At 42.3% G+C, this 27,658-nt stretch overlaps 1 protein-coding gene and 1 pseudogene across 1 annotated transcript; one reads left to right on the top strand and one right to left on the bottom strand.

Moving 5' to 3' along the window:
- Positions 1 to 11,413: 11,413 nt before the first annotated feature.
- Positions 11,414 to 16,611, bottom strand: LOC116636922 (olfactory receptor 2Z1-like). The gene is made up of 3 exons (XM_032412118.1): positions 16,584 to 16,611; positions 16,042 to 16,145; positions 11,414 to 12,358 (listed from the first exon to the last, which is right to left on the bottom strand). Exons 1-3 carry the CDS (start codon positions 16,609 to 16,611, stop codon positions 11,414 to 11,416), a joined length of 1,077 nt encoding a protein of 358 aa, XP_032268009.1.
- A 413-nt stretch (positions 16,612 to 17,024) lies between these two features.
- LOC116636921 overlaps positions 17,025 to 27,658 on the top strand; it is a 30,095-nt pseudogene continuing 19,461 nt past the window's right edge.

Here is a 27,658-nt window from a genome sequence, read left to right as displayed (position 1 = left end):
CCTGCAGCAGAGACGTGAAGAAACAGTAACACAGACAGGGGAACCCAGATGCCATGTGAAAAAAATACAAGGATGCTCAACCTCACCAATAATGAGGAGCTAGAAGCCACTATGAGAGTCTGTTTCACCCTCATCACTCAAGGTGACTGACAATGTCTGGAAAGGTTGAAAATGCACATATTCTATGTGTATATGGTGGGTAAGCAAATGTGGTGCATCCATACAATGGAATATTACATGACCCTGCAAAGGAAGGGCATTCTGACTCAGGCTACAACATGAAACTTGAGGACATTATGCTAAATGCAAGAAGCCAGACACAAAAGGACAGATACTGTATAATTTCACTTATGTGAGGTCCTTAGAGGAGTCAGATTCATAGAGACAGGAAGTAGATGGTGGGAGTCAGGAGCTGGGGGAGGGGATGGGGAGTCAGTGTTTAATGATCAGTGTTTAATGATCACAAGATGAAGAGTTCTGGAGATGGTTGGTGGTGAAGGTCAAACAACAATGTGAATGTATTTAATGCCACTGAACTGGACATTTAAAAATGGTAAAGATGGTAAATTTTATGTCATGTGTATTTGACCACAATAAGAAATTTGGAAAACAAATCATGAATGACACTTCTCATAATAATGGAAAATCGGAAAATACTTAGATTTCCATCACCAGCAAAGTGGACAAATACATGAGGGTATATTTCCACAATAGAATATTATATCACTCTGAAAGCAAATTAACTAGAGTCATGTGTATTGATATGAATCTTAAAATATGAATATTTTTATGAATCTTAAAAATATAATTCTAAGCAAAATCCAACAAGTTGCAGAAAGATGTGTAGAGTGATCCTGTTTACATAAAAATTGTAAAACCCATAGGGGAATGACAAAAGCTGTATTTAGAATAATGGTCACGTTGGAGGAGGGAAATAATGGGACAGAGGAAGTGGGTAAGTTACACACAGGATTTTCAATCGTATCTGTGATGCTTTATTTCTCAAGGTGGGTGATATTTTTTATATTATAAACAATACTTTTAAATCTTTTCTTTTGACCTGCATTACTACTTTTTTGAGGTATACCTTGTGTAATAAATGGCATATATGTGAACACAGAAATCGATGAGTTCTGACATCATGTATAGAAAACTATTACCACAATCAAGATACTGAACATTTTTGGAATGCCTGAAATCCAAATGCTTTTTTTTGGTTGTTTTTCTCTCTCTCTCTGTGTCTCTGTCTCTGTTTCTGTCTCTCACTATCTCTGTGTCTCTCTGTATCTCTGTCTCAGTCTCTCTATGTCTCTGCGTCTGTGTCTTTTTGTCTCTGTTTCTCTCCCTGTCTCTGTCTCTGTGTCTGTACTGCTCTCTGTCTCTGTTGTCTCTCTCATGCATTCTTGACGAGGTTCCTGGTTCCTGTCTTCCGTTCTCAAAGAAGAATGTGGGAACAAGTAGAGTGGACCCACTGGCCTGTATCTGGGTTCTGTCTGCAATACCCAGGCTGATGTCACCCTCCTGGGCATCCCCTGGTGGATATCTTCCAGGACTTCCAGCCTCCCTGATATTCCTCCCACCTCGAAGCAGAGCCTGAGTGTTGTCCACCCCTTCCCCTACCCCCTCACTTCTATGGCCAATAGATCACCACTTCCTGCTGCTCTTTCCTACTAAAATGTCCCTCCTTCCTGTCCCCTCCTATCCTCTCCAGCCCCCTGCCTCTACTCTATCTCCTGGACACCCAGTCTGTGCCCTCAGCAGTCACTCTCATGTCTCCTCTTTCTCCCCTGCCCCCCAGGACAATCCTAAAGTAACCTTATAACCAAGTCCAAGCTCTCTGCAGGACAAGGCAGTAAGTGGAGAGGCAAGACATTGGGATAGGAAACTGACTTTATTCGTCAAACCAGGAAACTGAGGATGGCGGACTACTGTCTCAAAGAGCCATCTCTCTGGATATGAAATTCAAGCTGCTTTTATGTTAGCAAAAGGGAGAAACGGGAGGACATTGGAGTCAAAAGGTGACTGACATCCCAGGAAGGTCGTGAAATTTCTTTCCTCTTGGTCAGTTGATACTTGGGTGTAGGAATCTGGTCATGTCATTCCTGAAAATCTCAAACGTAGCACAGCCATTTCTGTACATCCTTTCTTATCTCCTCAAGTGAGGTAGGTTTTTGCAAATCTCAGCTGCAAACAAAATTCCTCTGATGATTAACACACCTACAGGGTCATCAGAAGTTTCTCAGGTACGGGTCACAGCAGCAAGGGAAATAGAAGCAATGTGGAGACAGACATTCTAAGTTTCTCCCCGTTACAACCTCGTTTGCTTCCCTGCAGGCAACCCTGCAATAACTCTTCCTATTGACAGCTCACCTGTACTGAGGGCTCCCTACGTGACTCACTCTATGCGTATGACTGTATCTGATTCTCCAAGGTAGCTACTGTTACTCCTGCTCTCTAGAGGAAGACTTTGAGGTGCGAGGAGGTCGAACGGCTCGGGTCTATTTGCTTCCGAAGCCCGCTCCTATAAAACAGCACAACATAGGCGTTGGCATGGCTTACACACATAAAGACTTTCTGGTCCCATTCATACAATATGAGGACTAACTAGTCAAGACTCAGAGAGGCAGAGTCACTAGTCCAAGGTCACAGTGGGTCTGACTATCTCCAGAACTCCTGCTCTTTCTTTCCACACTCACCTGGCAGGTGAGCTATGACATCAGGCACTAAGCCCAGGGTGGTCCATACACCTCTGCCTTCTGGATCTGAAGTTGAGTGGTGAGCTGGGTTGCATGGAGAATGGGGCCTGGGGCTTTGAGTGATGGAGAGATGGGTCTGTGGTCCCTCAGGAAGAAGGTTTAGTGCTCATGCCCTGATCCCATTGTCCTGGGCTGAGCCCTTGAATGCTTTGTTAGGGATCCAGATGCCAAATAACTGTCTGCCCTAAATGGAAACCCTGCTAGATGTGGCCTCTTGGGGAAAGTGAGCAACACTCATCATTTTTTTCTTTTTTTTTTCTTCCACTTCTACGGAAGCCTTGATCTCTGAGGCATTTTTTCTTGGGGAGAACTTTCTTCAATGGCCCTAGAAGTGGAAGAATTCCCTTGGCACCTTTGGGTCCTTGTGACAAATTCATAGTGCTCTTCTCCCGCTCAAAATCCTACCATGGCTCCCACCCACAGGCAGGACGTCCACAATTTTTTTTACATAACATTTTATTTTAAAAAAAGCATTTGAGCCATATATTCATTTATAAATTAGGTACATCTACTACAGAGAGAAGATACAATAATTTATAAACCACATCCTGTAAATATTAATTTACAAAAAGTAAGAATAAAATAAATCCTATTTAAATGGATTTATAATTATGGGAGCTTCATAGTATTCTTAGCTTGCACTTCAAGGCACATATAATGGTTAACATTAGTGCATATGAATCTGTATATATGATAGTCTTCTTGATGTTTTCAAATTTTTTGTGGGGAGGCTTACTTCTATCCTCGCTGTTGCAGTTATCAATCACTTTGTAACAAATAACCCCCAAAGTTAGTGGATTAAAACAGCAACAACGGGATGCCTGGGTGGCTCAATTGGTTAAGCGACTGCCTTCGGCTCAGGTCATGATCCTGGAGTCCTGGAATCGAGTCCCACATCGGGCTCCCTGCTCGGCGGGGAGTCTGCTTCTCTCTCTGACCCCCCCCCCTCATGCTCTCTCTATCTCATTCTCTCTCAAATAAATAAATAAAATCTTTAAAAAAAAGGCAACAACAATAGCAGCATTTATTTTGCTTATGAATATCTTTCTTTTTTTGTAGATTGAATTTTTCCCCCAGCTTTATTGAATTATAATTGAGTATATATTTAAGGCATACAATGTGATGATTTGGTATGTGTATGTGTTGTGAAATGATTACCCCAACTGAGTTAATCCATTTCCTCTCACAGTTACCAAAGTTCTGTGTGTGATGAGAACAGTTAAGACCTACTGTCTCAGGGTGCATGGGTGGCTCAGTTGGTTAAGCAACTGACTCTTGACCTCAGCTCAGGTCTTGATCTCCAGGTTGTGAGTTCAAGCCCCCATGTTGGGCTTCACATTGAGTGTGGAACCTACTTAAAAAAACAAAAAAAAGACCTACTGTCTTAGCAAATTTCAAGTGTATGATTCAGAAGTATTAACTATAGTCTTGGGGCACCTGGGTGGCTCAGTCGTTAAGCGTCTACCTTTGGCTCAGGTCATGATCCCAGAGTCCTGGGATTGAGCCCCGCATCGGGCTCCCTGCTCCGCAGGAGTCTTGCTTCTCCCCCTCTCACTCCCCCTGCTTGTGTTCCCTCTCTTGCTATATCTCTTTCTGTTAAATAAATGAATAAAATCTTAAAAAAAAACTATAGTCCTCTCCATTGTACATTAGATCCTTAGAACTTAGTCATCTTATAACTAAAATTTAGTACCTTTTTAAAATTCTTAAAATTTTTATTTATTTTATTATTTTTTAAAGATTTTATTTCTTTATTTGACAGAGAGGGACACAGCGAGAGAGGGAACACAAGCAGGGGGAGTGGGAGAGAGAGAAGCAGGTTTCCTGCTGAGCAAGGAGCCTGATGCAGGGCTCCATCCCAGGACCCATGATGATCTGAGCTGAAGGCAGACGCTTAACAACTGAGCCACCCAGGCACCCCTGGTACCTTTTTTAAAAAGTAGGCACCACACCAAACGCAGAGCCCAATGTGGGGCTTGAACTCATGACCCTGAGATCAAGAACTGAGCTGAGATCAAGGGTCAGTTGCTTAACTGACTGAGCCACCCAGACACCCCGAAAGTTTGTACTTTTTGAACATCTCCCCATTCCTCTTCCTTCCAATCCTGGAATCCACCATTCTGCTCTGTTTCTATAAGTTTGACTTTTCCCCCCCCAGATCCTGCATGTAAGAGAGAGTACTTATCTTTCTCTGCCTAGCTTATTCCGCTTAACATAATGCCCTCCAGGTTCATCCATATTGTCACAAATGGTTTTATTTCCCTCTTATATGTATCTATAGATCTATATCTGTATATCACATTTCTTTATCCATTCCTCCGTTGATGGACACTTAGGTTGTTCCCATATCTTGGCTATTGTGAATAAAATGGGATTCCCAATGAACACGGGAATGCATATATCTCTTTGAAACACAGGGCAATATCCCTGATCAACACGGATGCAAAAATCTTCAACAAAATACTAGCAAAACAAATTCAATAGCACATTAAAAGGATCATACACCATGATCAAGTGGGATTTATCTCTGGGATGCAAGGAAAGTTCAACATATATCAATAAGTAAATCTGATATAGAACACTAACAGAATGAAGGGTAAAAATCATATGATCATATTATTAGATACAGAAGAAGCATCTGACAAAGCTCAACATCCTTTCCTGATAAAAACTTTCAGTATAGAAGGGTATAGAAGGAATGTACCTCAACATAATAAAGGCCATATATGACAAGCTTACAGCTAACATCATAGTCAACAGTGAAAGGTGGAAAGCTTTTCCTCTCAGATCAAGAACAGGACAAGGATGTCCACTCTCACTCTCGTATTCAACACGGTACTGGAAGTCCTACCCAGAGCAATTAGGCAAGAAAAAGAAATAAAGGGCATCCAAAGTGGAAAAGAAGTAGTAAAATTGTCTTTGTTTGCTTATGAATTTTAACTTGAGCGGGGCTTGGCAAGGTCAGCTCATCTCTTCCATTTGAAGGCTGAGGGCTGGAATCACAGAAGACAGTATATTCTGGTTGTTGGCTGCACTTCAGCCAACTAGGCTGGGACTGGGCTGTAACACCTATAGGTGGCGCCTCCATGTGACAGCTTGGCTTCTTCACTACATGTGGTTGGGTTCCAAGAGGGAGCATCCCAACAAGACCAGGTGAAAACTGTATGACCTTTAATGATTCAGCTTTGGCAGTCACATGGGGCCACTCTGCCACCGTCACGGTGCCCTCCAGATTTAAGGGGAGGGGGGATTTATGCCTAACTTTTTGATGGAAGAGTATCAGCATCACATTGCAAGAACAGTATGTGGGATGGCAGACATTAGTATGGTCATCCTTGGAAAATGCAATCTACCAACATCACTGATTACCATCTTTTCCTCTCACATTTTACCCAGTGAAGGATTCTAGCCTTAGTCATTTTCTTAGGTATGGTGTTTACGTTGTTAAAATTAATTTTGTCCTATGGATTCTTTTCAAGAAGCTTTTTTATGCCACTTGCCCATTATACGAAAGGTGGGTTAGTGAAATCTGGATAATTCAAGACATTCATACACTTTACCAAGCATGTGAACTCCTATAACACAAATTAAGCTAAGTAAATAAGTAAGTAAGTAAATAAATAAATACTTTAAAAAAATATCTATTTATATATATCTGTATTTTTCTCTATAAAAAAGAGGAAATGATCTCTTGAAGAAAAAGTGGACATTTCTCTCTTGAAATCATCTTTTTACCATGAATATATTGCTTATTTAACCCTTAGCTGGATACTTTGAGCATCAGTAGACTTTCCCATTAAGTTAAAAAGCAAAAACATAAATGACTTCCACTGGAATTTTTTTTAACCCGAAAATGAATCTTTTTTTTTTATTAAAGATTTTTATTTATTTATTTGACAGAGAGACACAGTGAGAGAGAGAGCACAAGCAGGGGGAGTGGGAAAGGAAGAAGCAGGCTTTCCGCTGAGCAGGGAGTCCCATGTGGGGCTCGATCCCAGGACCCTGGGATCATGACCCGAGCCGAAGGCAGACGCTTAACAACTGAGCCACCCAGGCACCCTGAGAATGAGTCTTTATTACCAAAGTGAATTTTTTGTTTTTTCAACTTATTTTGAAATAGTTACAGATGCACAAGAAGTTTCAAAAATAATACATAGAGGGGCGCCTGGGTGGCTCAGTTGGTTAAGCGACTGCCTTCGGCTCAGGTCATGATCCTGGAGTCCCTGGATCGAGTCCCGCATCGGGCTTCCTGCTCGGCAGGGAGTCTGCTTCGTCCTCTGACCCTATCCCCTCTCAGGTGTTCTCTCTCTCTCATTCTCTCTCTCTCAAATAAATAAATAAAATCTTTAAAAAAAAAAATAATACATAGAATTCCGCATACCTTCCACTGAATTTCATCTAGTAGTTACATTGTATAGAAGTATAGTACAATATCAGAATCAAGAAATTCATATTAGTACAATGTGTCTATATAGTTGTATGCAATTTTATCACAGGCGTGGATAAAATTGTCATTTTGAGGGTATCATAGACATGGAATCACACAGTATATAACCTTTGGTGATTGGCTTTGTTTTTGTTTGTTTGTTTGTTTTGCACTCAACATAATGCCCTGGAGATCCACTCAAGTTGTTCTATGTATCATGGCATTTTGTTCCTTTTTTATTACTGGGTATATCATAGGCTGAATTGTGCCCCCCGCTCCAAATTCATATGTCAGTGTTCTAACCCCTAGTACCTCAGACTATGACCTTATTTGGAGATAGGGTCTTTACAGAGATAGCAAGTTTAAAATGAGTTCATTAGGCTGGACCTTAATCCCATATGACTGGTGTTCTTATAAGAAGAGGACATTTGCACACAGAGATAACCACAGAGAAAAGATGATATGAAGATACAAGGAGAAGACATCTATGAACCAAGGAGGAAGGTCTGGGACAGACCTTTCTCTCATGGCCCTTGGAGGGAGCCAACCCTGCCAACACTTTGATCTCAGACTTCTGGCTTCCAGAGCTGCAAGAAAATAAATTTCTGTTGTTTAAATGACCCAGTCTATGGTACTTTATTCAGTTAGCCTTAGCAAACTAGTACAGAGTAGAATATCATTGTATGGGTGTACTGGTGTTTGTTCAACCATTCACGTATTGAACAACATTTGGGTCATTTCCAGTTTTTGGCTATTACAAATAAAGTTGCTCTGAATATTTGTGTGCAGGGTTTTTTTGTGGACTGTATTATCATTTTTATAAACTTTAAAGTCAACAATTAGTGAAGTTGATGTAACATTTTGTTTGGTAGTTATTTCTTTAAACATTTATTGATTTCAATTTTGTGGTTTTACTTTTGTGCTTTGGAGCAAAACTCTGCTTTGCTCTGGGATGCTGCAGAGTGCCAGTGGGCAGTGCCTGGCTTTGAAGCTTGAGGAAAGAAATAAGGGCCTGGTTAGACCCCCAGTGGTGAAATATGCCTCTGGAGAATCTTGGGAATGATCCACTTGATTTTGAAACATTAGCATCTGCTAGTGCTTGGTTTGGATTAAACATCATGAAAGAGCGTGGGTGTCACTGTGAGTGGGGTTGAGGAATGAATTCCTCTACATTTATATTTGTTATCTTCTTGATGAATTGACCCTTTTATCGTTTTGAAATGTCCTTCTTTATCTCTGATAATTCTCCTTGCTTTCAAGTCTGCTTTTTCTGATATTGAGGTAGACACACCAACTTTCTTATGATTAGTATTTTCATCACTTGCTTTTCATATTTTTGTAAGAAATCCATAGCCAAGGAAACTTGAATGGTCAATAAACTTATGAAAAGATGCTCATCCTCACTAGAAATTGCGGATATTGAGAATAAAACAATCAATAAATATACTTTTCCTTCAGGAAATTGGCTAATTTTGAAGTTTTATCATTCAAAATGTTGGTGACATAGTTGGGAAAATGACCACTCTCCTCCGTGGGTGGCAATCTTTTCAGGGTACTTTGGCAAAATCTATTCAAGCAAAAATGTGTGCACTTTATGGTGGAATAGCTCATCTTTTATTTTATTTTATTTTTTTGAGAGAAAGAGAGTGTGGGTGGAAATGGGTGGAGAGGGGCAGAGGAAGAGGGAAAGAGAGATTTTTTTGGTAAAGATTTTATTTATTTATTTGTCAGAGAGAGAGAGAGAGAAAGAGAGCACAAGCAGAGGGAGCGGCAGACTCCCCGCTGAGCAAGAGCCCGATGAGGGACTCCGATCCCAGGACTCTGGGATCATGACCTGAGCCGAAGGCAGACGCTTAACAGACTGAGCCACCCAGGCATCCCAAAGAGAGAGAATCTCAATTAAGCAGGCTCCACACTTAGTGTGGAGACAGATGTGGGGCTGGATCTCATGACCCTGAGATCATGACCTGAGCCAAAATCAAGAGTCAGAGGCTTAACTGACTGAGCCACCCAGGCGCCTGCAACTGATAAGTTATTGAACACTACATCTGAAACTAATGATGTACTATATGTTGGCTGATTGAATTTAAATAAAAAATTTAAAAAACCTAATCAGCCCCACTGAACCTTACTCTTTTTTATGTTCCCTTCACTGTATCCACCATAGTGAAATGTTTCTTTAAAAGTATCTCAAGTTTGGGGAGAAATATACACACATCCAGTCTATTTTTTGTAACTTCAGGGAAACTTTACTGGATCTGGGAGGAGCACGGGTAGAAATGAAAAAAGAAGGGCAACAGGGAAGATTCAGGTCCTCTGGTTTGTTCTTACTGGTTTGTAAAACTGCATTAAAACATGCCCTCCCCACCACACTCACTTGCCTAGTCCTGAGAGCAGCAAGACCACGAAAAGGGTCTGACCTTCATTTCATCTATGACCTCAGAGTGATCTGCCCAAGAATGACTGTGGCCAGGAGGAGACAAGAGAATTCTCACTACCATGCTATATCTCCTTACCTTGATTTTTACAATTTCCTTTCTAGTCTTCAGGAGCATTTGCCAGTTGGAAGCATTGTGATATACTGAACATGGATACAGATCCTGAATTAGAATCCCAGCTCCCCTACTTCCTAGTTGGGGGACCTTGGATATGTTGCCTAAACTCCCTGTGCTTCAGTTTCTTCATCTGTAAATAAGACAATAACAGGAAGTACTCACAGGGTTGTTGAGGGTGTATGCTGTGATAATAGAAACCCTGTTGGATTTATAGATAAAAGTTTATTTATCGCCCATATAAATTCCAGCGTAGGTCATCTCTGATACCATACTATACTACCCTGATACTCTTCTGTAGTCAAGTTCTGATACTTTATTGTATTATTGTTACCATAAGTAATACAGTATTCTATAGGTATCATCCCTGATACCTATATTGACTGGTCCCAGACAGCTCTGAAAATGGAGCTTGGACTTAGATGTGGGCTTTATGACATAGTTCAAATACTTAAAAGCTCCCAATCAATAACCCCTTTTCTCGACACACACGTAGATTGGCACCCATTGTTCAAAATGCTTAGGATGACTTGTCAACTCAGCCTTCATATGCACAAGAACAGCTCTGATTCCTAATCTAAAGATACATTTGGTAAATATCTCTGCAAAGATAGAGATCAGGGATGTATCTTTCCTCTGGAAATCTTTAATTGAGTAATCTTAACTCTTGTACCCAATGGTGATGACAACAAAAGTTTAAAAAAGGCAGCATCCAATCTTAGATGGCCTTGACATTCAGATAAGAGTGAGCTTCGCCATCTTATATCTCTGCTTCATAGTGATTGAGACCGTAAAAGTAACACGTGCTTGGACTGTCCAACCAGGGTCATCTTGAGCAACAGTCTTCCACTTCTGTGAAACCTAAAATTGTGACTCAAACAAAGATACTGCTGAGAACCAACATGGGCAGGGATCTTTAGAGCATCACTGCCAGAGCACTAACCCCTATATCTCCTTTCTTACTTGGATTCCAGAGATTGGATCCCAGGCCCGTCACTCACTGTGCATAAATGTGTAAGAATGGGGAGTAAGCCAGGACACTAATGTGTGGCCAAAATACCCACAAGCTATTGGGTGAACATTATTTTAGTAAAACTTTCCTTCTGTTTAAGAATAATAATAATAATAAAAGACCACCCCTCCTCTTGTTTAAGTGATTGGGTTCACCATTTTGTTTTTTATAAATCCCCAAGAGAAAAAGTAGGTCTGGGAGGAGAAAAGGAGTTGTTATAGGTATCAGGGATGATACCTATAGAATACTGTATTACTTATGGTAACAATAATACAATAAAGTATCAGAACTTGACTACAGAAGAGTATCAGGATAGTATAGTATGGTATCAGAGATGACCTACACTGGAATTTATATGGGCGATAAATAAACTTTTATCTATAAATCCAACAAGGTTTCTATTATCACAGCATACACCCTCAACAACCCTGTGAGTACTTCCTGTTATTGTCTTATTTACAGATGAAGAAACTGAAGCACAGGGAGTTTAGGCAACATATCCAAGGTCCGCCAAGTAGGAAGTAGGGGAGCTGGGATTCTAACTCAGGCTGTCTGTGTCCTTGTTCAATATATTACAATACTTCCAACCTTGCACCACATGAAATGCAAAAGAGACAGGCTTCAACTGTAAGGGAGGGTCCCGAAAAACCTAGAATCCTCCATGAGGTCATCTCTTTGACCTAAAGCCAGTTCTTCCTAGGACCTTGACCAAAGCCATTCGAACCTCTCGGTTTCTCAAGCTATAGATGAGGGGGTTGAGTGTGGGGGTGACAAGGCTGTAGAAGAGGGAGACCACATTGTCTTGCTGTGGGCTGTGGTAGGTACCTGGAACCATGTACGTGAACATGGCTGCCCCATAAAAGAGCCCCACCACAGTGATGTGCGAGGAGCAGGTGGTGAAGGCCTTGTGTCGGGCATCGGCAGAGTACATGCGGAGAACAGCCCTCAACACATGGCTGTAGGAGGTGGTGATGAGTGACAGGGGCAGCAGCAAGATCAGCACCCTTGAGATGGACAGCGACAACTCATAAGCAGAGGTGTCTGCACAAGAGAGCTTCAGCAGAGCAGGCAGCTCACAGAAGAAGTGATCCACAGTGTGTGAGGCACAGTAGGGGAAGTGCAGGGTGATGGAGGTCTGGATGGAGGCCACAAGCACACCTGACAACCAGGAGGTGCCCTCCATGGCCAGGCAGACCTGACGTCTCATGAGCATAGGATAATGTAGGGGGTGGCACATGGTAACATAGCAGTCATAAGATATGAGGGATAGCAGGACACCCTCAGAGACACCCATCAGCATCAGGAAGAACATGTGAGCTGCACAACCACCAAAGGATATGGAAACCTCTCCCTGCAGGAAGTCAGCTGCCATCTTGGAGATGGTGACCAGTGGAAAGCCAACATCCAATAGGGAGAGTTGACTGAGCAGGAGGTACATGGGCATGTGGAGCCTGTAGTCTGTGTGGATCAGGAAGAGCAGGATGGCATTGCCCAGAAGGCCCATAGTGAATATGATAGCCACAAGGGAGAACGGGACCAGATGTGACCCTGAGTGGCTGAAGAGCCCCATGAGAGTGAAGTCCAAGTCATTGACTGATTTGATTCTCTCATCCTCCAGGAAGCATCACTCATCTGTAGGAAGAACAGGATATTTGGAAAGAGTCTCAGTGGGTAATAGTCTTGTCTTATATGCCAAATAGAATTGCTTAGTAGTGGTTGCTTAAAGTCTCAAGAAGGATGATGAGCACATTCAGCCTCAGTAGGAAAAAAACAAAACAAAACATACCATCACGGATTCATTATGTCTGCTTTGGTCAGGAGATGGGGAATAGCAAAGTCTTGCCTTTGCCTTTCAAGCAAGCACTATCCACCAACACTTGCAGTTGACCTCTCTGTCCCCGAGCTAGGGAGTACAAGTCAGTCCCAGTGGAATATTGGAATATACCTCATCCCCGATGCCCTGGGACCAAAGCAGGGGAGGTGTTCCAAAGAGATTAGATATCAACTGGGGAGACCTTGCCAAAGATAATAAGGGATGATGAGCCTGAAGAAGGAATATGGAGTGTGTGGATTGTTTGGTATATGGTTAAGGGAATATACTCTGGGATAGAGGAAGATTTGAATACCAACTCAGCTGTGTCCTACCTTTGTGACTTTGGACAAGTTATTTAACCTTTCTGGGAGTCAGTTTCCCTATCTGTCTATAGAGATAAAAAAAAAACACCTTCCTTGTAGGAGTAGCTGTGAGTATTAAATGAGATAATGAATTAAACAGCTTAGCTCAATGACAACCATATGGCAATTTCTTGATTTAAGTTCACAATTATTACTAATATTGTAGAGGAAATGTAAACATTAAAAAGGTCAGCTGGGTAGGATGGTTCACCTATAATAGGATAATGTATGCCTGGTACTTTGCTCAGTGTCTGGCATATAGTAAGACTGTTCAATATGTATTAGCCCTTTTTGTTGATGTTATTCAACATGGTAACTCTTGTCCACTTGCATGGCAAAAATTGATCAATTCAAGTTTATTCTCATCATGCTCTCCTGAAATGACAATTTCCCTGTTCTTATCCTAAATTGGTGGTTCTTAACCAGAGGTGATTCTGCCCTCTTTCCTGGGACATTTGCAATGTCTGGAGATATTTTCAATTGTCATGGCTGGGGTTGCTAATGGATCTAGTGGGTAGAGATCAGGGATGCTACTAAATATCCTATAATGCACAGGATGGTCCCCCCTACCACAAAGAATTGTCTGGTCCCAAATTTCAATAGTGCCAATGTTGAGAAACCCTTCAGCTGACATCCATCCACTCTTCTCTGACCTGGAGCAGAGCCTCTGGGAGGTCTCTTGGGTCCACTGTCTTGGTCTTCTAGCAGAGATAAACTTCATGTCAGATGCATGCCTAGAGATTAATCTGTGAAGTTGAATTTCCAGGTACATTTTAAAGGAATTATTAATAAGACTAGACCCAACTTAAATCCCTGGAGAATTGCATTGTTTCCATGACTCTGTATAGAGAAGGGTTTGTTCTTTAATCATTATCCTTTGGGGCAAATTCATAGCCAGTCTCTCTGGACCTTTTCAAAGGATTTTCAAGTGGACAGTATACTTATTTCTTCTCTTTTCACCCATATCTCCCCCTTGAGCCCCCCTGCCAAAGGGAAGAAAAGGGAGGTGATTCTTATTAAGCAGTTACTATGTACTGGACATCATGTTAAGGTCAGAGAAAGGTTGATGGGCTTCAGTTGAGTGTTTCTCAATGTTGGCATTATTGACATTTCAGGTTGGATAATTTTAAGTATACAGGCATTTCACGTTTAACATTTAAGTGTTACAGGCATTTTTTTTTTAAACTTGATCTTACTGGTAAGTGTTATCATCTGCCTTGTATAGGTGAAGGAACAGATATTCAAAGAAGTGCAATAGCCAACTATACTGGGTTGAATAGCGTTGCCCCCAAATGCATGTCCACCTGGAACCTCAGAATGTGTCCCTATATGGAAAGAGGGTCTTTGCAGATATATTAAGGATCTTGAGATGAAGTCATCCTGGATTTAAGGTGTTCTCTAAATCCAGTGACTTGTGTTATTGTAAGACAAGGAGAGGACACACAGAGACACAAAGAAGGTGGCCATGTGAAGATGGAGGCAGAGATTGGACTGACCCAGCTATAAGCCAAGGAACACCAAGGATTACCAGAGCTGCCACAGTCTAGGAGAGAGGCATGGGACAGATTCTCCCTCAGACCCTCCGGAAGGATTCAATCCTGGCAACACCTTGATTTTGAACATCTGGCCTCCAGAACCGTGAGAGAACAGATGTCTGTTTTAGACCACCCAGTTTGTGTTACTTTGTTACAACAGCCCCAGGACACTCATACACCAGTCCAAGATCACCCAGCAAACAAATGGTAGAATTAATTTTTAAACAACAGCTGGTATGATTCTAGGGTTCTTGTGTTTTTTCTTCACACCTCACTTTCCAACAAAAAATAATGGATCAATCAGATCCTGCTTTCCTAAGTAAAGCTTTGGCGTTCCTGCTCCAGTTATGTTTATTTCTTCTGTTTGACAGTTATCCTGCTGCCTGGCCTAGGGCAGGAGCCACTTCACCAGCTGTGGGTCCATGGTCTTGAATATCCTTGCCCTGATGCTCCCTCACTCACTTACCTGGCTTTGGCACGGTGGTCCTTTCAGTGGATTTGTCAACAGCCCCCCAGTCTCCACTTTAAGAAACCATGCAAGTCAACTCTGATTTACCTCCAAGAAATGTCAGTCTACAGCACGATGTGAACTCAGTGCTACTTGCCCTGGTACCTTGGATCCTCTACCTCTAAAGACCATAGGATGTCTCCCCAATGTCTTACCTATGAAAGGCCCCCTTCCTTCCTTTATACTCAACACTGTTTCCTTGACCTCACTTTCCCTTCCAGAATTGCCAGGTGGTCCCTTTGCTAATGATGCATCCACAGAGCAGCACCTTCCCCCATTGCTGGCTTTTGGAATCTCTTCTAAGCAGCTTCTCCAACAGGACTGTGATTCCCTCTGTTGTGGTTTGCCTGGGGCTTTGCACACATTCTTCCTTCAGGACAGGATGCTTCCCTCCACTAAACCCAACTTCCCCAGTCAGGCAGCAGGAAGCACTGGACAGAGACCAGTCTTGGCTTTGGGTGTGTTGTCTCCTTGTTCTAAGTCAGCTGCCTCACACTTAGGATGAAGAGCCCTTCCAACTCCAACCATTTTATTAAAGTAAGCTCTACACCCAACTTGGGGCTTGAACTCATGACCCTGAGATCAAGAGTCGTATGCTCTACCAACTGGGCCAGCCAGGTGCCCCTCCAACTGTTTTTTGAGTTGACTTTTAAACCCCTTCCTTTCTATGTTTTCTAATTGCTGTTTGCTTTTCAGATCTGATACTCTTTGCTGAAATGAAAGATGAGATAAGAGGCACTGGAGTTAGCAGATTCTCTGTTGCCAATAAAACCTTCACAGCATCTCCCACCTATGAAGAAGCATGACTGAGCTCTTCCTCCATCAGACGACACAGGTGGTCCAGGGTACATTAAAATGTTTTTATTTCTTTTAAAATCAGAAGAGAAAAGACGACTGCATCTAACCAGAGCTATAAGTGCCTTTATGCCAATAACAAGCTGTAAAATATAATTTTTTAATATTGTTGTTTATGGAGGAATGGGTCCACAGAAGCAAAAGTGCCTCTGGCCCATTCAAGTTACACTGCATTCCTGCCGTTCCCTCTCTTTGCTAGTTTGGTAATCAAATAATGAGTACTTGAGAGTCCAATTCACAAAGTGTTTTCCGTTTGACCCTCACTCCTGACCACACAGCACAAGGAGCATAGAAGCGCTCATTATGCATTTGCTGGATGACAAAATCTGCAAGGGAGATACTTAGTGTAATGACATGTCTAAGGTGGCACAGGGATTGATTGGCAGTTCTGGGACCTGAGCCCATTCTAACCGGTCCCAGTCATGTGTTTTTTCTAATCTGCGGGTTAAACAGAAATTTGGCTCTTTCTGTCTGGCTCTCCAAGCTGATCTGATCGATCTCTGAAAACTGCTTTGGGATGTCTGTGTTTTAGACTTTCTGGAAGGTGAGCTGAAGGTGTCTCTGGGCTGTGGCAGGGAGCATGTCCTAAATTCAATCTCTTGGCAATGATCAAGAACTCCAGGTCCTCCCAGCTCAGTAGCTTCTATGGAAGTTCATGTGTGGATGTTAAAATAAGTAACCGCCTCCACCTCCACCGCCACCCAAGGCTCGAGGCTCAAGGCAGTGCTGATGGGCTGAGGTAAAACAAATGGTAAGACGCTCACCTGTGAGCTGGGGAAGATTAAGAGGCATATACAATCTCTCTGTCCCTCCAAATGCCTGCATATACCCAAACTCTGCATGATCATAAAAATGAATATAAAACTATCAACTTCCGGGGCTCTTTCTTGCCATCAATATCTCCTGTCTAAACATGCCCACTCTCCAGAAAGCGTCACAAGCAGTGGGGTTCCAGACTCTCACCTCTACTTGCCAGGGTCTAAGAGACCCCCTCCTGGTTCCCACACATACTTCAATTCTCCTTATCCTGGGACGCCTTCTTGATAAAACCTCCCTGGAATTCAGCATCTTTGGTTAATGAATCTTGCTTTGGTCTATGGGGTGACCGACAAAACTGTCTGAGGATAGAGGCTCTGGGGGACCGTGTTGCATCAGAAAGCTTCTTTTTATCTCCCCTTTTTATCAAAGAGAGAAAATCAATCGCCATGGGAGCTAGAGCCCTTGAGACTGAAATTATGCCAGGAGATACATTTTCCAACCTTCAGTTCCAGGAAGGTGGGAAGCACTGGGATGGATAATTGAACTTTTCAAAGAATCTAAAGCCAAACAATAGTGTCAGATAATTCAGAAGTCTTTATTTGTCCTCTTGCGGGAGAAGGGGATGTGAGAATCTTTTATTTATTTATTTATTTATTTATTTATTTATTTATTTATTTATTTTTAGCATGGACACAAATGAACCTGAACACACACAAAAACATTTCTAATTTTAGAGAATTTTTTCTGAGCAAAATAATGAAGCTGTGACGTTGGAAGAATAACCAGGAAACAGCCCCATTTATTCTACCTATTCTAGAGTAATTCCCTTCTCTAGTTTATAATCTCTGAGGGTGCTCACAGAACTCACAGACACAAGAGAACTCAGTGAAGATCGAAGGTATTGGTAACCCATAAGCACCTTAGCAAGATAACTGAAGAAATGAGAAAGGTCTTAGTGTGTATGTAACAATACCCTGATCAAAAGCAGGTGATGAATCAGGGAGTGCACAAGAGTAATGAATGAAGATGCAGAACTGGCTGGGCCCAGAGCTGTAAGCTTATAGGTCATAAATTATAGAGTCTTGCAGGCAAGACTCCAGGCAGCAATGGCTACAAATAAATCATGGTCAAGGAGACAATTGTTCATCCCAGCTAAAACCATCCAGGTAAGGCAGTCTGCCAAAGCGATTGCTTTGTACCCTTCTGGATGTCTTCTGGTATTTCAGGGACCATGATGGAGGTGAAAGGATGTCAAGTAAAGGAGGAGTTGGAGGAGATGAAGCCCAAAGAGGTGTGGAGGTGGGAGTCAGAGGTGACAATAAGCGAGGACTCAGCCATGAAGATCAAATTCAGCCCAAAGAGAAGCTACTGATCCTCTGGCTTCTCCGAGAATCCCATGAGTAATTCCGTAGTAATGATTTGGCTTTTGTTTCCATGAACCTGCCCGTGCCTCATGGGAAAGACCACCAGGTCAAGGAAAGAGACAAAGAGGGTCATATATCCAGCAAAGCTATCTTTCAAATATGAAAGTGAAAGGCATTCTAAGATAAAAACTGGGAGAATTACAAGAAGACTGGGGAAGGTGGGTTTAGTGGAGGGAAGCATCCTGTCCTGAAGGAAGAATGTGTGCAAAGCCCCAGGCAAACCACAACAGAGGGAATCACAGTCCTATTGGAGAAGCTGCTTAGAAGAGATTCCAAAAGCCAGCAATGGGGGAAAGTGCTGCTCTGTGGATGCATCATTAGCAAAGGGACCACCTGGCAATTCTGGAATAAATAAATGTTTCTTCATTTGCTGTATGCTCCCAGGACAATTTCCAGAGATTTTAAATGGATGTCCATGTATGATTTCACTAGGTTCACCAGCAAACAGATATATGAGAGGTCTATTATGTGTGTGAGGTCTCCCTCTATATTTGGTATTTTTCAAAACCAGGTTTCTTTATTGCAAATTAAAATAAACATGAAATCTAAAAAGGCGGAAAAGTGAAAGGAAGTTCACTAAAATATAAGCTGTAAAAAACAAATAACCAGAAAGTAAGTAGATTTAAGTTATTTCCTAATGAAACAAAATTTAAGACCTGCAGTGTGTAGTAATAAGATTCCTGACATCTCCATGCATCTGGTGGACAGGGCAGAGCAGGGGCCTCCAGATTATAAAGCTGCTGGGGACATCTCCAAATGGCAGTCTGATAGGGATCTTGGGCTCAATATGTCCAAACTAAACTCTTTAACTTTCTGCTGGTTCCAAAAATGGTTTCATCGATCCAATTTCTAGTTGTGTGCATTTTTTAAGTTTGCTGTTATTTTTATTTTTTTATCTTTTAAATTTTATTTAATTTCAATTTAATTAACATATACTCTATTATTAGTTTCAGGGGTAGAATTTGGTGATTCATCAGTTGTATATAACACCCAGTGCTCATCACATCACCTGCCCTCCTTAATGCCCATCACCCAGTTAGCCCACCTCCCCTCCAGCAACCCTCAATTTGTTTCCTAGAGTTAAGAGTCTCTTATGGTTTGCCTCCCTCTCTGTTTTCATCTTATTTTAGTTTGCTGTTACTTGTAAATGTTGCTGTTTTGCCGTCAATGAGTACACGTGCTGTTACCGAATAATCAATCACAGAACTTTTCTGTAACTCAGAAAAGGAACGGGTGGGTCTTGGCGCTGCCCCAGCCAATAGCCACCCCCATCCCCTCCTTCCCCGAATCCCCACGGGGCTGGACAAATTGAGAGGACAGCCCCTCGTTGGGCTCGCCAACACTGTTGCCTGAACAAACGCGGATAAACTCTTCGCAAGAGAAGGCAGTAACTCAAGAGAGAAGGGTTGGGAAGAGAAAGAGATTTATTTCGGGGTAAGGGCAGCCCGGGCAGGTGGCAGGCTCAAGCCTTAACTACCGACCTCTCCGCCCACAAGAGGAACACCTAGAGTTTCATAAGGAGAGGTGGCGGGCAGAAGTTGGTGCTGCAAGAGAGCAGGCAGAAAGCACGTGATCAGGGGCGGGTCATTATGTGTTCAGCCTGGGATCAAGGGCAGCGAATGGGGTTGTGGGGGTGTGGTCTTCTAGGCGGTCCTTTGCTAGCAGGGCTTTTCGGGTCTGGAACTTGGAATGTTCCGGTCATTGCAAAACACCTTTATCAATGACTCCAGAAAGTGCGTAAGAAATAAGCACAATGGGGTTTAGTGTAAGAGTTAAGCAGTCTTGGGGCGCCTGGGTGGCTCAGTTGGGAAGCAGCTGCCTTCAACTCTGGTCATGATCCCGGAGTCCTGGGATCCAGCCCGGAGAACCCCGCATGGTGCTCTCTGCTCCCCGGGGAGACTGCTTCTCCCTCTGCTCCTCCTCCGCTCCTCCCCTGCTCCTGCTCACTCTCTCTCTCAAATAAATAAATAAATAAGATCTTAAAAAAAAAAAAAGTTAAGCTGTGTTGTTTGTTTCCGGTTTTAACTGTTGGGGTCTATGGTTGAGCCAGAGGGCTCACTAACAGTAGGAAGGTATGGGTGGTTTGGAATCTGTTGAGTGTTTTTTAGGCCACATATATGATGACTTTTTTTGTTTCTTTTATTTTTACTTTTTATTTTTTATATATATTTTTAAATTTTATTTTATTATGTTAGTCACCATACTATGATGACTTTTTATAAATATTTGATTAATATTAAATATAATTAAGTGAATATAAATTTTAAAATATGCTTATGCTTTATAAATATAAAATAAATGTATGACTATTTATAAATAGTTACATAAAATTTATATGAATTATACAATTTGTATCTAGAGAAAGGAGTAGTTGGGAGTATGGGCTTTGGATGTGTTGATGTGCATATGAATGACATGCTCCTGGGTGAGTTGTTTGCTCTCTCTAGAAATTGCTAGTCTCTCCAGGATCATCAAGGCCCTAGGTGTCAACACATCAGAAAATTAAAAGGCATGGCTAATACAAAATACCAGTGTGAATTCAGTAACTGCCAATTGTTTACTATAAGGTGATGTGTATCAACTGCAGTTTTAATTCCATATAAATAGAGCTGAAAATGTATATCTTTGTAGCCAATTACAGACTACATGCAGGCATTCTGGACGTTTTCTTTGTTCAGTGATAAACTTAGCTCATTCTGTATGTATGAATTGGCATGTTCTTTGGGTTTTAATTTTTATTTCTCCAACACTTCTGAGTTGTCTGATGGTGAGTCCAGGTCTACGAAGGTTCTGTCCTTACTTTTGACCTCCCTTGAATAATTTCTCTCTAGGATGGTGGAAACAAAATTTATGGGGATCATCTAGAAGGCAATGTCACCCAATATCAGACATAAAAAGATTCTGAACTGGTGGTTACATAGGAGCCAACTGTGTTGTGTAAAAGTAGGATGACATTATTGTTATGCTGGCTTCTAAAATAGGTCTGCAGAAAACACCAATTGATAGATGGATGTCAAGTAGGACATCCAAATTGGAAAATCCATTTTTTTTTTTACATTTGATCCCCCAAAGCAAGGGAACTATAAAAGTCCCTTATTCCATTAGTAGTTATATAGCAGTTTAACTGTGCAAAGTATTTTCATATCCCTTTTCACATTTTTTACCTTTATTGTGAAATATAATGCATATACACAAAATGTATAAACAAACATATACAATCAATGGAAGGTTCTATAATCAATGTTCACTCATTACAATCCAAGTGCAGTAAAAGATGCTTGCCAGACCCAGAAGCCCCACATACTCGTCTGTCATCACACGGTTTAATTCTCCAGACTTATCCACTATCCTGAATTTCTGATAATCATTTACCAGTTTTCTTTATAATTTTATATATATATATATATATATATCCCTAACAATTGTCTACATATTTGGGTATAAAAGCCCCAAGATACTAATATACCACCTATTATATATATACCCCTAAACAATATAGTTTAGTTTTCCCATTAAAAAAATCAACTCTATTGATATATAGTTTACATAAAATGACCTCATTTTAAGTTATATATTTTGATGAATTTGGCATGGAAACTCCACCACAGTCAAGATATAGAACATTTCCATGACTCCCCCAAAGTTCCCAGTCAATCCCCCAGCCCCAGCCCCAGACAACTATATTCTGCTTTCTGTCACTATAATTAACTCTATATAGAGGAGATCCTATAGTTAGCTAGTCCTTTTGGTCTGACTTCATTCACTTAATGTGCCTTTGAGAATCACCCATGTTGTTGCACGAATCAAGAATGCATTCCTTTTACATCGCTCAGTTGTATTACATTGCATAGATATTATGATTTGTTTATCCATTCACAAATTGATGGACATTTTAGTTATTTCAGTTTTGAGGCTATTAAATGTAAATGCTATGAATATTAGTGTTTCATATTTTTGAACTTTTTCCCCACAACTTTTAAATTGAAAAAATTTAGATCTACAGAAAGGTTGCAGGAATAGTCCAATGAACTTGTGTGACTTTCATCTAGATTCACCATTTATTAACTCTGTGATAGATTTGCTTTATTGAGCTATTATCTATCAATCGTCTATCTACCTATCTACTTATCTCTCACACACTCTTCATTGTTCACCCATTTGAGAGTAGGTTGCACAAATTGTTTTTGAATACTTGCTTTTGCTTATGGAGAGATAGTTTTTGTAGTCTTTTGTTTGTGTGTGTGTGTTTTCTCACCAGAATAAAATATGAAAGACTCATCCAAGCTGTTGTATACAGCTCTTGTTGGCTCATCTTCATTGATGTATGTTTTCTGTTTCTCTATTGTATGGATATATTGCAGTCGTATTCTTCTATTCTACTCAGATGGGCATTTGGTTATTCTCAATTTTGGCAATTACAAAAAGTTGTGATGAAATAAGCATGCAAATAAGCATGCAACCGTGTTAGATATATACTTACAAGTGCAACTCCAAGGGTATGTGTGTTCTCAGCTTTGTCATTTGTGCTGAACCGTTTTCCAGAATTTTTGCACCAATTTACACTCACACTAGCAGTGTATGAATGTTCCACTTGCTCCATATCTTCACCAACACTTGGTGACAGATTTAAAAATATGCCCCAATCTGATATGCATGTAATAATATCTCCTTGTTCATTTAGATTGCATTCTTCCTGATTGCTAATAAGCATGAGCACTTTTTCTTATTTAAAAAATTATCAGGAGGGCGCCTGGGTGGCTCAGTTGGTTAAGCGACTGCCTTCGGCCCAGGTCATGATCCTGGAGTCCCGGGATCGAGTCCCGCATCGGGCTCCCTGCTCAGCAGGGAGTCTGCTTCTCCCTCTGACCCTCCCCCCTCTCATGTGCTCTCTCTCTCTCTCAAATAAATAAAATCTTTAAAAAAAAAAAAATTATCAGGATTTCCTAGATGTATGAGGAAACACTATGATATATACTACTGTGGTCATAATTGCATAAAATACGTATGCATGTGGCTAAGGATTGCAATGCAATATGCAAAATAGGTGGTATATTAGTTTCCTGGGGCTTTTATAACAAAGTACGACACACTGAGTGGCTTAAACCACAGAAATTTGTTGTCTCACAGTTTGGGGGGATAGAAGTCCCAGACCAAGGTGTCAGCAGATTGGTTCTTTCTGGTGGGTGTGAGGAAAGGGTCTGTCACCAGTCTCTCTCCTGGCTTTTGTGGCATGCTGGCAATCCTTGGTGTTTCTGGACTTGTAGAAGGATCACCTCAACTTCTGCCTTTATCTTCACATGATATTCTCCTTGTGTGCAAGTTCCCATTTCTTTGGTAAGAACACTAGTCATATTGGATGAGAGGCCCACTCTACTCCAGTATGACTTGATCTTAACTGATTACATCTGCAACGACCCTATTACCAAATACCGTCACATTCTGAGGTCCTGGGGATTAGGGCTTTCACACATAAATTTGGGGAGGACGAGTGTTACAACTCAACTAAAAACAGATGGCTAGGTAATTTTTCTTTCTTTTCTTTCAAGTGCATAGTATTGAGTAACATAGCGGAGAATAATGGGGAAGACTGCTTGGTGTCAGAAAGGATTGATTTACATCCTAGTTGTACTTTTTATTAGCCTTGTGTTTTCACCACACCAAGCTTTTCATCTATTCTGTGTTGAACAGCCACTATTTTGGACAGCTTTTTTGTGAAGATGAAATGAGATAGAGTGTGTAAAGGGCATTTCATCGTGTTTGACAGAGGGCAGTCAATAAATGTTAGCTCCTTCTTCCTTATATTCAACATTTTAAAACTTTAAAATAATAAATAGGTAATTAGCTAGCTAGAGTAATGCATGCATGCATGCATGCATGCATGAATGAATGAGTGAATGATTGAATGGTGCTGGGAAGTGGGACTGGCCTCAGTAGCCAAGAAAAGAATGACGCAAATGACTTCCTAAGGCCACATGTCCACAACTGGGCAAACCTGAGATAATTTTTCACAGAAAGTTGTTAGAAGCAGAGAGTGGTGATGGTGTGAGTACAGGGATTTGGATTCAGTTTCTGTATTGTTTTGTGTTTTAACCACCTAGGGCAGAGATCAAGTTTGCAGGGGAAGCTCGGTGCCCACTGACTTTGCCCCAGGTGCCCAGGTCCCTTCCTCTATCAGATTACTTGATCATCGGCCATCTAGAGATCTTGGGGCCCCCGCACTGAGCCAGGAAGGAAGACAAGCGTAAGAGGGCTGGGGAGGAGGGTGTTTCCTTCCAAGAGCTGGGTAGATCACTCAGAAAACCCTGCAGGGCAGGGCCATCTCAGAGCTGAGTGAACTGCAGCCATGGCCGAAGCCAGGCAGTCCCCAAACCCCAGTGAGATTACAGCATTGAGAGCCAAACTCCCCCCGCAGCAGGGAAACACACGTCAGTCAAGGAGCTGGGCCTAGGGGCCCTTTCCACTTCAGCAAAAGCTGGATGCTGGGTTGCCCTGATTCCCTCACAGATTGGAGGAAGGGAATACCTGAGATTTGAGTCTTCCTGAAGCCCTTCCTCATCCCATCGGCCTTCACCCCATGACTTCTTATCCTAGAAGGGTGGGCTTCTTTTTCCAGCCTTTTCTGAGCCCTCCCTATCAGGTGTCCAGTAGCGAACCCAGAATACCCCCAGGAGATACGGCAGTTTCCTACAGACTGTCTGAGGCATCTCAGGGGGCAAGGGAGTGCATATCCTTGGGGAGAGGGAGGCTGACCTGATTTCCTCCAGGGCAATGGGGGCAGACATCCCCAGACAAGACCTGGAAGTATCTCTGCCCCGTCGTGTCCCTGATCCTGCTTCTCATGGTCATTATCTTCAGTGTGGTCCTCTCAGAAGGTAAGGCATGTTGGCCGGTGGGGACAGGGTGACCACAGGGAAGCAAGCACACTGGCTCCCAACCTGCAAAGGCAGGTCTACAGGGCTGGTGCAGGGGCGGCTGGTCTGTGTCCCTAGGGGTATCATAATGATAACAGAATGGAGCTCACCTGCCCATCAGTCTCAGAGGCATTTGGGGTCCTGCATGGGCTGAAGTCAATCTGAGTCATGAGTGTCTCCCCAAAGTTCATCCCTGACCTGGACTAGAACTGCAGGCTCCCTGCTAACTACTATAGAGAACTGGCTCAACAGACACCCCTGAATGAAAGTCCTGCCTTACTGCTCACTAGCTGGCTGCCTTGGACAAGGATCTTTACCTCTCTGGGCCTCAATGTCTTCATCTGAAAAATGGGTGGGGCATTTCAGAGTCCCAGAATGCCTTGCCCTGGGAATGGGAGAAAGCCATGGCCACTGGGGGTTTGAGGAACAGGGAGAGACCCCAGGGAAGTTCAGGGGTCCAGAACACCTGCTTGCACCTCTCTCCAGTCTTGAAGAGCACAAAGCAAATGCAGAAGGAAGTCTTTCAACTGAATGAAAAGGTAAGTGGGGTTCAACATGGTTGTCCTACTGCCCTTCAACCACATCTCCTTTCTCTGCCAAGACCTTCACCAGCCCTTTCTCTGGGACTGTGGGATGCCGGGCATGACCGGGACTTCATCTGGGGCGAAGTGTTCTGACAAATGAAGGCTGTACTGGCAGGCAATGGTAAGGAGAGGAGGCGGAGAGGGGAGAGGCTGTGTTCCCTTCAGCACCTGTAATGGTGGGGCTGCCCATAGCCCCGATGCCAATAGCTTCTCAGATCTTTTTAGAAAGTTCAGGCGACATGATCAGATCATATTTGTAGTGGAGGGCTACCAGGAAAACAAGACATTTCAGACAGCCAGAACTGGTGTGGGCTTGTGGTTGTATATGACCTTGGGCAACCCATTTAAAACATTGTAAGCCTCAGGTTCTTCAGCTGTAAAATTGGGATAATTAACAGTATTTTCTGTTGGTCAGGAAATTTTCAGATGGTCAGGATCTAGAGCCTCCACTTTTAATAACCAACACTGGTGTGTTACAGAATGTGGTCACTCCGTAGTGGCACGTTAGAAGTACCTGGAGAATTTGCCATAGTGTAGATCAAACAACTCTGGATCAGATGCTACTGGAGGGGGTGCTCTTGATGCCACATGTTTTTTATATGACTTTTGCATGAGTGGATGACATTCACTATATAGACAATCAATTCTCATTATTCATGTAGCTATGTTTTATAAAGTCCCTGCAAATGATGAATTGGTGAATATTGAATCATTGCTCCTAGGGGAAATAACAGCGTTAGGTTTATTTAAGCCTCTAGTCATAATATTTTGTCAACTGATCAATACATAACCTCATTTTTGTGTGTTTCTGTTTAAATATATTTAAAAGATATTGTTTCATTAACATTGAACTCATAGCCAACAGCACTTTAACTCATGCTTGAATGAAGCTTATCTAATGCACATGCATTTTCTCTGTAAAGCACATTGCAGCCTTTGTGCTCATTCAGCAACACTGACAACACTTCTGCATTGTACTTGAGGGCCTTTTTATTTTTCATTTTATTTTACTTTTTATGATTTTATTTATTTATTTGAGAAAGAGAAAGAGAGAGAGCATGGGGGTGGGTGGTGGTGGAGGGGCAGAAGGACAAGCAGACTCCCCGGATGAAGTCCCGGTCGTGCCCGGCATCCCACAGTCCCTGAGTTACTGGGAGGCCCAAAGAGAAAGGGCTGGTGAAGGTCTTGGCAGACAAAGGAGATGTGGTTGAAGAGCTTGGTGTCCAATGCAGGGCTTGACCCCAGGACCCTGAGATCATAGCTTGAGCTGAAGTCAGACGCTTAACTAACTGAGCCACCCAGGCGCCCCAAAGGCCTTTTTAAACAGCAAAATCACCATCAGAAAGCACAAAAATGTGAAAGGCATGGCACAAAATGGCCCACGGAAAGGATACTTGTTTACAGTATGAGATATTCCTACAGCCTACAGATCAAACCCCTTGCTCTGACATGCATTGACCTTAAAAAACATTCACAGCCAGTATTTGTCCAGTACTTTTTTCTAGGCACACATACCTCACATAATTGATTCTTTCGATCTTGAGGATATGCGAGGAGGTGGAGACTCTATTCTTTCCTTTGTAAAGATGGGGAGACCAAGGGGTGGGTAACTAGTCTGAGGCCATATGACATGCACATAGTGGGTCTGGAGTTCCCATCAGTTCCCATAAAGTGCTGTTCATGGCTGTTTCTGTCTGCCTGCCCACCTGAGAGCTCCTCTGTACTTTAGCCCTCTTCTGTCCCGCAGACACTCCAACCTCTGTCCTTTCAGCTTTGAACGAATTTTACCTCGCAGTATGCCTTCTCCCTTCTAGGACTTCCTGACATCAACTGGGCAGGTGACATCCTGGATAGGCCTCTTCAAAGAGGGCCAGAAAGGCAAACACAAGTGGATGGATGGCTCAACCCCCACTTACATGTGAGTCTCCCTGTCTGTGATGCAGGTGCCCTTAACCACCTACGACAGTCCCCCCCCCCCCCCCCCGCCGCCAAGAGACTGGCAAGGCTTTTGAAGAGTGAGTTTATGACCACTCACTATTTACCTGCAGCAACTCCCAAACAACATGCCACACTTTCTACCATACCAGCTATTGTTATTTTGTTACTTGGGGAGGGTATTCCCATTTAAATGCTTGAGAAACAATGGATCCAATGCCAAACT

The sequence above is a fragment of the Phoca vitulina genome, unplaced genomic scaffold (genome assembly GCF_004348235.1).
Source record: "Phoca vitulina isolate PV1807 unplaced genomic scaffold, GSC_HSeal_1.0 scaffold13, whole genome shotgun sequence".
NCBI classification, from domain to species: domain Eukaryota; kingdom Metazoa; phylum Chordata; class Mammalia; order Carnivora; family Phocidae; genus Phoca; species Phoca vitulina.
The sequence above is the reverse complement of the archived record's forward strand: the minus strand, read 5'-3'. Positions and strand labels throughout refer to the sequence as shown.

Excerpts from the sequence above, each read along its gene's own strand:
- LOC116636922 (XM_032412118.1), bottom strand. The coding sequence starts at position 16,611 with ATGCCTCTTAATCTTCCCCAGCTCACAG. Across the intron at positions 16,146-16,583 it reads TAATCTTCCCCAGCTCACAG|ATTTTGTCATCCAGCAAATG; the intron begins GTGAGCGTCTTA and ends TCTCCCTTGCAG. Across the intron at positions 12,359-16,041 it reads TTTGTGAATTGGACTCTCAA|GATGAGAGAATCAAATCAGT; the intron begins GTACTCATTATT and ends TGCTTCCTGGAG.